The following is an 11054-nucleotide window of genomic DNA, read 5'->3' as shown; positions in this document are numbered from 1 at the left end:
CAGCTTCCAAAGGTAAGTAAAAGAGGAAAATATTAGCTAAAGTTAATGCAGAAATACTTTGCAGGTCAGGCAGCTTCTGTATAAAGTGAAGCAGAGTTAACGTTTCAGGTCTGAGACCCTTCCTCAGAACTGGAAAAGAGAGAAATGCTATATGATCTGAAACATTAACTCTTTCTCTTTTCTCAGTTGCTGCCTGGCCTGCTGAGTGTTTCCAGCATTTTCTGTTTTCGTTTAATATGAGGTAAACATTTATTGATAAAATCCATCGGGACGGAAGTACGTTAAGTTGATCATAAAAGTAAAGAGGTGAACTAAATTCAGCGTGTTTGGCTTCTGTGTGGCTGTTACCAATCATAAAATCATTCCTCAGAGTTCCCAACTGTGGCGGATCTGGGGCTTATTTACTGCTGCAGCAGAGCCGTCAGCTGACCGAATCATGGCCGGATAACAACATTGTATTATGATGTCACCAGAAAGTCCCCTATCCAGCCCTATCGACGTGGTGCATTGTGGGCTGGGTTGATTGCTGATCCCAGGAAGAGAGAAAGCGGAGCAGGGACGCTCTGGAGCATCTGGTGAGTTTAGTCCGGATTGGTATTTTCCCTTCTCTGCATCTGAATATGTGAAATGATATTTAAAAAAAGTTTAAAGTGGATTATTTGGAAAGAAATAACATGAATGCAACAATTTAAAGTTAAATCGAGTTAAAACATACTTTTCCCTGGAAAAAGAAATGATAGCCGCAGTGTTACTGGATAAGGGAGAGTGGAGTGGGCCGAGGTGGGAAGGCACAGGGCTATGGCGAGTGGGACAACATTCCAGATTCCGATGGAGCGGACGAAGGAGTCACGGATTAAGTTTGCCCCTGGGGGAAAGCCTGCCCGCTGGCCGGAAATCCTTCATTCTGAAGTGACAGAAATGCTGCCGGGCTCCCTGCTGACTGCGCCTTCTGAAGGGCACGTGAGTTATCTGTCCTGTCACAGGATTGTCACATTGTGAGGGGTGCCGATCAGATTCTGAACGCCCCTTTTGGCGACATTCTGCAAATACTCAAACTTTGATTTTGTATTATTCCCCCAATTACCAAGCAGGTTCCACAGTGTCAGAACACATATCAACCAACGCTCCCCCTTCTTAGACGCCCCGCACCCTGCCTGCCTCCAATCCACTTCCAGAAGCTACATACAAAGTCTTTGTGTTGGCTTCCCTTTGAGAACACTCTTCCCAATTCTGGGAAATGGCCAATTAGACATGCATTGTATGTACTGAAAAAGGCCTTTTGAATCACCACACCCTTGCTGACCTTCTACACTATTGCCATTTGCCCACATTAGGTTCATATCCTTCTATGCCTTGCCTATTCAAGTATCCGTCCAAATGTTCCTAAAACATAGTGATTGTATCTGATTCCACCTCCTGACAGAGTTCCAGGTATTAACCACTCTCTGTGCAAGAAAAATGTTTCCCTCAAATCCCCTTTAAAATTCTTTCCTCTCACCTACACCAATGCCCTCTTGTTTTTGGTGCCTATATCGTGGGAAAAGCATTCTGAATATCTACCCTATCCATGCCTCCGACATGTTACATACCTCTGACAGGTCACCCCTCAGTCTCCTTTGCTCCAGGGAAAACCAGCCCAGTCTATCCAATTTCTCCCCATATCTAAAGTCCTCCAGTCCAGGAAACATCTTGGTGAATCTCTTCCACACTCTCTCCAGCCCCATAGCATCCTTCCTATAGTGTGACAACCAGAATACTCCAAGTGCAGTCTAACCAGTGTTTCGTAAAGTTGCCATATACCATCCTGATTTTTACATTCAGTGCACCAACTTACGAAGGCAAGTGCGTCATATGTCTTCTGCATCACCCTATCCACCTGTGTTGCCACTTTCAGGAACTATGGTCTTGAACCCCAAGGTCTCTCTATTCATTAGCATTCCTTCGTGCCTTACCATTTACTGTATATATGCTACCCCTATCTGACTATCCAAAATACATCATTTTGCACGTTTTGGGATTAAATTCCATCTGCCAATGCTCCATCTAACTTTCCATCTGAACAATGTCCTGCTGTAGCCTTGGACAACCTTCCTTGCTCTTCACAATACCACCAATTTTCATTTCATCTGCAGTCTTACAATTATACCTCCTACATTCACATCCAAGTCATTAATACATATCACAGAGATCAAGGGTCCCAGCATTGATCCCTGTCGTACACCATTGATCACAGATTTCCAATCTGAAAAACATCCTTTCACCACCACCCTCTTCCTCCTGTCACCAAACCAATTTTGGATGCAGTTTGTTAACTTGCCTTGGATTCCATGTGCCTTAACCTTCTGGACCAGTTTACCACTCAGGACCTTGTCAACTGCCTTACCAAAGACCACATAGATGACATCTACCTGCCCTCATCAGTCTTGGTTACCTCCTCAGAAAACTCATTCAAAGTAGTGTGACAGGATTTTCCCCCCACAAAACCATACTGACTGTCCCTGATCTACCCCTTGCCTTTCAAAATGTACATAAACCCTATTCCTCAGAATTTTCTCCTATAATTTCCCAAACACTAACATAAGACTCAGTAGCCTGGTTACCTGGCTTATCCCTGCTGCCCTTCTCAAATAAAGGAACAACATTAGCTGTGCTCCAGTCGTCTGGTATCTCAGCTGTGACTAACAAAGATGCAATATCTCCATTGGGACCCCAGTTACCTCCTTCCTTGCTTCCTATGGCATCTGGCGATTGAGTGAGCAGATTCACTGCTATTGCAACAGTCACTTTGCTTCACAGGGTGTTTCAGTAGCCATAAAGTACTTGGGGTCATTCTGAGGTCATTGGAAGCAAACGCATGAGCATGAACCGCAATATCCCCTTGCCATTGCTTCCCATTCCTTGTCTGATCATAGATACTGTGATCCTGATAGTAAGCCCACCCTCTACTATGGCCCAGTGTTGCCCAGACTCTCTGTGCTTCTCCCTTAGGGTAGGAGGGCTTTGCTTCGTTGTTAGAAGTACAAGTCTTTTTGTTTTGGTACCTGTTGCAGGCACTGGCAGACCCAGCAGTGGGTGGCAGGAATGGATACCGTGCCACAGTGTGACGTACCTGTTGCTCTTCTTCAGAATAGGATCAAAGCTGCTAAGGATCCGGAAGAGAGGGAAAAGCTTCAGAAAGACCTGGACCATCTCCTTGAGGTAACAGGGCAGGTTTGTTCCCCCACTCTGGGTCCCACAAGAGGCTTCCTCACTTATCAGGAACTGGCAAGGAGAGTTTTGGGTGATGCCAGTTAGTGTGGTACAGACAGCTTCACTGAGCTTCCTACAGTGCAGGGTGACACTGCTGTCAAATGGGACACCTGCTCCAAGGATGACCATCGTTTCCGGGAAGGGCAGTAAAATGATGGATTCCTACTCCTTGTCGTTCCTTCCCACGTGGTTGGGGAGTAACCAACGCATCGGTTATGTTGCAGGTGAGGGAGCTGATCCGACAGACAGTGCGACAGATTGTTACTCTGGCCACAGACTCTGGGGAACAGGCTGAGCGTGTACTCACCACCAAGCAATCGCTCGCGGAGCGGGAAAACTACCGCGCCGCGGTGGAGTATTTCCGAATCCGGTGCTTCGACTGGCACAAGCCGGAGGTATGTCAGTAGCACATTTACGCAGTACAGAGAAAGATCCCAGGGTGTGTTCATAGGGCCATTTCCAAATGAATATTAATGCGGGGCCCAAATAGGAAGATACCAGAGCAGATGATGGAAAGTTGGGTCAAAGAGTTAGCTTTAAGGGGTGCCATAGAGTTGGGGGGGAGAGTGGTAGAGAGGTTCAGGAGTGAACTCCAGAGGCAGTAGAAGGCTGCAGGTGCAGTGGAAGTCAAGGATCCACGAGCAGTCGGAGCTGGTGGGGCACAGAGACCTCTAGGGAGTTGCAAGGCTAGGGAAGGTTATTGGGGCGAGAAGAGGTTACAGAGAGAGGGAGGGAGGTTGGGCCAAGGAGGGGTTTGCATTGTTGCAAGCCAGCATAAGTGAGTGAGCAAGGGTGATGGTGTTGTGGGTCAGGACATAGGCAGCAGAGTTTGGGATGATCTCCAGGTTACAGCACCTGGAAGACATGGGTCCAGCCAATGCTGGGGTAATATCCTGAGTGTGTAGGGCTAGAGACCAGGTGGGAACACTGCTGCTGCAAAACCCAGCACAGAGAGAACAGCTGAAGGGAGCACCGAGCGCCTTGGTAACAGAACAGGAATAGTTAGTTTTAACAGGGGTGGCACAGTGCTGCAACTAGTAGGGTTGTTGCCTCACAGTTCCAGTGACCCGGCTTCACTCCTGACCTCCGGTGCTGTCCACTTGGAGTTTGCACCTTTTCCCTGTGACTGTGTGGGTTTGCCCCGCACCCCCCCCCCCCCCCCCCCACCACCACCACCACCACCACCACCACCACCACCACATAGTCTGGTTTCCTCCCACGTCCCAGAGTCATGCAGGTTGGTTGCCATGGTAAATTGCCCTTAGTGTGTAAGTGAATGGTGGAAACTTGGGGGAGTTGAGGGAAATGTGGGGAGAATAAAGTGGGATGAGTGTAGGATTGGTGTAAATGCACGCTTGATGATTGGCATGGGCTTGGTGAGCCGAAGGGTCTGTTCTGTGCTGTGTGACTCTAACCTCTCATCCAATGTTTCTCCACAGCCGGTCCGTGGATCAGTGCTGCTCCACTCCAATGTATTTGCCGGTCTGGGTGAGATTAGATTTTTTAAAAACCACAGACAGGTTTATTAGACTTCTGAGTGGAGCTAAATTACATCAATCCCAAACAACTTGTAGTAAGTTTACATTCCCATCTATTGCAGTTCTTTTTCATTAACATGTAAGGTACAAATGTGGAGCAGGTGTGCAGCCAGATCTGGAATGTGCCAAATAACAATATTTACATCAACACCATATGCAGGGTAATTTAACCAGCATGAAGCAGTAGATATAAACTGTACATTGTTACATGTATGATATAAGCAACAATAGTACAATGGGAGAGCAACTTCTGCATTTAGAAGTGGTGGTGTAGAGAGCCTCACCATGATCAACACTTGATCTGAGAGATGAAAGGTTAAACTGAACATTGTGAGGGAAGACAAACTGAATCAGCCTTGATCAAAGTAAGCAAAGCTGAAACAAAATCAGAAAACGTACAATAAGCAGAGAGTTTTGGGGGAAGAGAAGGGTTGGCACGTGGGTGCTGCCTCAGTTATTGTTTCAGCTCCCATTTTCAGCTCACAGAATGCTTTGTTTTACAAGGTGAGGTGGGGAGTTGGAGGAATAGCGGGAGAAGTTCCTGCTCAAAACTGAGAATTTTGGAGTCTCATTGGTGTAAGTGGTGTGGGAGAAGGAATCAGTCTGTGCGCCATGAATAATTGTTCTTCTGTACTCTGCTGTTACAGTATGAATATGCTCGTCACCAACTGAGTCCTTTCGTCAACTTATGTGTGGAGCAGGTCCCACTGACACGGTACAGTAATACCTAACTCTCTCTCCCTGTACTTGAGCAATCAAAGCAAAGAACATCTGAGATTTAACTAACCATAGCAGGTCGTTAATCCTTGTAACAGGAAACCCTGACTGGAAAAGGTGAAGTAGGAAGTACTATTTTAAATTTTAATCAAATATTTGATGAAAGGTTCTGTGTTGCTTGGTGTTGAGGAAAAATTTAAATTTAAGAAAACTTGCAGTCAGGGCATTAAATTGGACAATGACCTCTAGCTCTAAACGTGTGAGGGAGGAATCTCGGTAGGGAAAATCAAAACATTACCTGGCACTTAAAATAAATTGAATGGGGTAGAAGAGTAAAAGTATCTTCATATGCAAGTGAACAAATTCATTAAAACAGCACTGTGGATCAGCAGAACAACTAAATATTAATGCAGCGAGGGAATTATTTCTAGGGATGTAGAAGTAGTGAATTAGGTTAAGCGTGTCAGACACATAAACACTGGAATGTGTGTTTCTGGGGAAAGTGTTCAGGAATGGTACTAGGACTGACAGAATGTTATTAGGAACAGGTCAGAGTGTTTTTCTTTTAGAATAGAAAAGACTTGAAAGAACTTTGGTGTCAGCTTGAATCAAATGATGGTTGAAGCTGGAAGATCATCTCAGCCTCTTGAACTTCTCTGTCTTGGAAGGAAATGGTCTAAATTATAAATAGATCTTTGTCTCAAATTTTTTTTTGAGTGATGTAGATTGTGTTCCTTTCCAAGGCTTTTTTCTGTGCTATCCCTCTGTCCATGGGCTGCATTGTAATCACACCTACCTGTTTGAACAGGATCAAGGAGGCGATCGACCAAGTGAGTGAGAAGCTGAAGAGATGAGGGATTGGAAGTTCTCACCCTCGGTACAGCAGAGAGAGGGACCTTGGCTCACTGAGGTTGTGCCGACTATCAACCACCCGTTTACACTACTCCTACGTTAACCCCACTTTGTTTTATTCTCCCCACATTCTCACCTACTGCCTCCACCAGATTCTACCACTCACCTATAAACAAGAAGCAATTTATAGTGGCCAATTAACCTCCCAACCTGCACGCCTTTGGGATAAGGGAGGAGATGGGAGCGCCTGAAGGAAACTCATGCAGTCACAAGGAAAACATGCAAACTCCACAAAGCACCTGAGAACAGGATTGAACTGGGGTTTCTGGTGGTGTGAGGCAGCAGTTCTACTAGCTGAACTACTGCCACCCTTTTCAAAATGTCTGTACTTCCTAGAACGTGGAATGTGTGGTGGTTCAAATACACAGTGCCCTTTTGATTATTCTCAGCCCTGATCATCCACCCACTCACCACAATCAGTGGCCCCATCTCTTTGCAAAAATGCATCCAGTTGCCTTCAGTATGTTGGCCCCATGACCTATTTTATTACTCCACTAACTCTTTGGTGAGCAGGTTTAGCTTGCCTTTCATTTAAGCACAAGTTCTTTCTTTCTATAAATCCATCTTCCTTGTGAAAATATCAGCAAAGCTCATTCAGGCAAACGGTTCAGTGGTGAAAGCTTCAACTACTTAGAGGTAACTGGGGTGAGACTGGAAAGTAATCGGTGCCATTACTACATCTAACCTCGAATCTTCCTTCTCAACAGGTGTGGTGTCATCTTTTTAAATATATTTGATTCTCAAAAATTAACCTACTGTAGAAAATATTTTTTCTAATCATCATGGGGGCTAATTTAATCAGAAGTTGACAATTGAGCAATGGTGAGGCTTAGTTTTGTCATGATTTTAGTAATTCCTTACCAATAAACCAGGTGTGCTGCATTCATGCACATACCATCTTGTAGGTGAGATTTATACTGAGACCTTCCAGACTGTTGCAGTATGTTATATGAAAGACCCCATGCATAAATATGAAGATGAATGTGGATTCGTGGCCAGCATTTTACTGGTAAAGACTGATAAAGGTCCACCTGTTGTTTAGGATCATGCTGTGTGCAAACATTCCTAATTGTAACTACGTTTCAGAAGTAATTGGCTGGGAAGGCCTTTGGGACAGTATCCAAGAAATGAATGGTGTCAAATACATTTAAACTTATATTTCTTATCATTGCTTTAATTTTAGGTAAATGAAATGATTGTCATTGTTCTGATTGAATTTATCAGGTTTTTATTTGTTCTGTGTGTAAGAATTCTATTTATTGCCCTTCTGATCACATTACGTTTTCAAAAATTAAAGTTTTCCAATACCTAGTGTAAACTCTTGTGTTCCACTTTCTATTGTTCTCAATAAAAGAGTCGGAATAAGAAGTAGATTGAGGTTTGTTTATTTATTTGTAGGATCATTTGGTTACATATTTGCTTCTAAATCAGAAGACTTGAGGATTCAAGTCTGACTTCAGGAACCTGAGCACACAAGCTAGATCCTCGCAGACCGACCCAGCCTGTTGTTAAGTTGATCCATATTCTTGCTCTGTAGAATAATCAAACCTATAAGGCATTAATAACCAGTATCCTGCCAATTATTTTGGTGGGAATGCCCTCAAAGTGCTACCTAACCATGGACGTGGTGGGCCGAAGGGCCTATTTCTTGTGCTGTACGACTCAATGACCCTAACATTGAATACCTCTACCCCCACACATACTGGTAACACATTGATGTGGACGGAAGATTGGCTGACTAATAGGAAATGAAGAGTAGGTATAAATGCACTTTTTCTGGATGGCCATATCGTTTTACCTTTTATCTAAATTATTTGGGTGAAAGTACCAGAGACACGGTTATTAAATTTGCTGATGACATAAAGGTAGGTAGAAAAGTAAGTTGTGCGGATGACATAAGGAGCATACAAAGAGCTAAAGGGGTGATTTGCAAAGATCTAGCAAATGGAGCAGAACATCAGAAAATGTGGCATTGTCCATTTTGAAGAATAGTGAGAGAACACAGAACTCTGAGATGCAGAGGGATCTGAGTGTCCTTGTGCATGACTTACAAGAATCTAGTATGAAGATACAGCAAGTAATTAGGAAAGCTAACAGTGTTTATTTTTAGGAGTATTGTACAGAAGATTACTTATAGGGTCTTGCTGAGACTGGAGTACTGTGTCTTTGGTCTTAAGGAATGAACTAAATAGATTGGAAGAAGATCAGAGAAGATTATCTAGAGTAGCAGCTGGAGAGACTGGGTTGTCTTATGATGAAAGGTTGAACAGACTAGGAGTTTGGAAATGTGAGAAGGAACACGATTAAAATGTATACAATCCTGAAGGGCCTGGACAAGATGCATGTGGAGAGGATGTTTCAGAAAAGAATCTGAAACTAGGGATCATTGTTTAAAAATAAGGGATCACCTATTTAAGCTGGATGAGGAGAAATATTTTCTCTCAGATGAGCCTTTGGAACTCTTCCTCAAAGGACAGGGAGGGCAAACAATCTTTAAATGTTTTTAAGGCAGATGTACATTGATTCTTGCTAAGCAAGGGGTGAGATGTTGTCTCACGCAGACAGGAATGCGGAATTGAGATTACAATCGGATTAGCCATGATTTTATTTAAGGGTGGAACAGGCTCAAGGGTCTGCGTGAGTGGCCTACTCCTGCTCCTAATTCATGTGTTTGGATGTACCATCATGGAACTGTGACTCACCTACAAAATGCACAGTAGTTAAGATGCCCTGGCTATGCCTATGGTACCTCCCAAACATGCCAACTCTCCTATCGTGGACAAGGGCAGCAGGTGCTTAGGAGCAAAACCACCCGCAGGTTCCCCTGAAGTCACCTCCATCCTGACCGGGAAATGCATTGCCACTCTGGAGCTCCCTGCCCAGCACCACCATGGGAGTCCTCTCACCAGAAGAATTGCAGTGGTCAGGAAGGCAGCTCATCATCACCTTCCCTGGGCCATGTCACAATGGGAAATAAATACTGGCCCTGCCATCTGTGCCCACAACCTGATAAATGAATAACTGACAGCCTATGAGGATCCAATGCACCAATGTGTTGTGGATGATTATTTGCCTTGTCCCTGTGAACCTTACCAGTGGAACCAATGGAAAGATGTATTTCAGCACATGATTTAGGATGCACTGGTTTCACCCCACAGCTCCCATAGATTATTTCAACTATTTATATTGACATTTGCTTATCTAATGAATTGACCTGTATGATTGGTATGCAAGACAAGTTTTTCACTGTACCTCGGTACAAGTGACAATAATAAACCAATACCAATACCAAATTAAACTGGTGATCTGATTTACTGCTACAGAGATTTTTTTAAATTTCAATTTAATTACTTCAGGTTGTCCTTGGTGAGGTTATGCTTTGGCCAAATCTTTTTCTTCTCAAATCCCTCCGCTTTTTGTCTTCTGAGCTTCAGTTCTGTGTTTTGACAGGTAGAGAGAGGCTGGAAGTGAAATAAAGATCAGGTTGCAGGCATTTGTTTTGGATGCTGTCCAGGAATGCCATGGAGATGGAAAGAGTTCTGAAGGGTTCAGGTAAACAGGAGCAGTGACTTCAGTCTCAGTGTTTTTCCAAAACATAACCTCTAGGTGGGTGAGTTTTAAGAAGACATTGTTACTCTGGCGAGCAATTCTCCTGGGCTTGTGAGATTAAATCTCACACATCCAATCACACTGCACTAGAATCTACCTCCTGTGTAACTAAAGTCTGACCCTTGCACGATGTCAATGGTAATGATAAGCTCTGATGCTCATCTTCTGTAACCAAAGCTCTGCTCAGTTCCAGCATAATTTATATCAAAGCTGAGCGTATAACTGAAAGGAGAGGAATCCAATTACTCCAAGACAGATGACAAATTCAAGGCAATGAACTGTCACTTCTGTGTCCAAGAAAGTGATCCAGAAGTAAATTAGTGTTAAATAAATGTTTCATTTGTTAAGTTTCACCTCTGTCATATAAGTGCTGAGTGTTAGTCTCTGTCTTGATATCTTGCCCCAGTGGCTGTTCTCCAGCTAATGATCAAGAAAATGGTAGGATATTCATTCCTGGGGTAACTCCAGTCTTCATTTAGGCTCTGCACACAAGTGCTTAGAGCAGAGAGATTTGGATAGTCATTGTGACTGGCTTTAATCTCTCTATCCAGGACTCCCACTGTCCCAGCAAAGTTTTTAATTTTAATTCTTGCCCATCCCCTGGTGGTGATAGGACCTCTTGACTGGTGTGCCTAAGCTTTATTCTTTGCAATGAATAAATGCAAATTGCTACTTGTTCCTTTGCTTCAGGGAGTAGCTAATAATTCCCTTATTCCTGTGGGACTGGAGCCAGCTGTAACCCGGACTGGGCAAGGGTGGACTTCGTTGAGAACATTGGCAAACTAGATTTGTTACTGGTCCTACAGCTTCAAAGTCACTTTTAATAAAATGGAAACATTAAAAACTTCAAATACTCATGTTGTCATGGTGGGATTGATGTGCATGTCACAAATCAAGTAACATAACCATAGCACCAGCACATCCACTCCGGATCAGGACCGAGCCTGGGATCCTGCCACCAAGTCATCAGAGGTTTAATAACAATTTAATGCCCCAAGGTGATCTTATCAAATACCTGCTCTCCAGGCA

The 11054-nt window shown here is 43.8% G+C and overlaps 1 protein-coding gene across 1 annotated transcript; it reads left to right on the top strand.

Moving 5' to 3' along the window:
- Positions 1-433: 433 nt before the first annotated feature.
- LOC127580444 (legumain-like) lies at positions 434-7784 on the top strand. Its single transcript, XM_052033925.1, has 5 exons — positions 434-575; positions 3051-3198; positions 3474-3644; positions 5435-5502; positions 6313-7784. The coding sequence occupies exons 2-5, from the start codon at positions 3082-3084 to the stop codon at positions 6356-6358; spliced, it is 402 nt and encodes a 133-aa protein (XP_051889885.1). The 5' UTR covers positions 434-575; positions 3051-3081; the 3' UTR covers positions 6359-7784.
- Positions 7785-11054: the final 3270 nt, after the last annotated feature.

Source organism: Pristis pectinata, chromosome 19 (assembly GCF_009764475.1).
Source record: "Pristis pectinata isolate sPriPec2 chromosome 19, sPriPec2.1.pri, whole genome shotgun sequence".
NCBI classification, from domain to species: domain Eukaryota; kingdom Metazoa; phylum Chordata; class Chondrichthyes; order Rhinopristiformes; family Pristidae; genus Pristis; species Pristis pectinata.
Note: the sequence above shows the minus strand (reverse complement) of the source record. Positions and strands in the feature narration are given on the sequence as shown.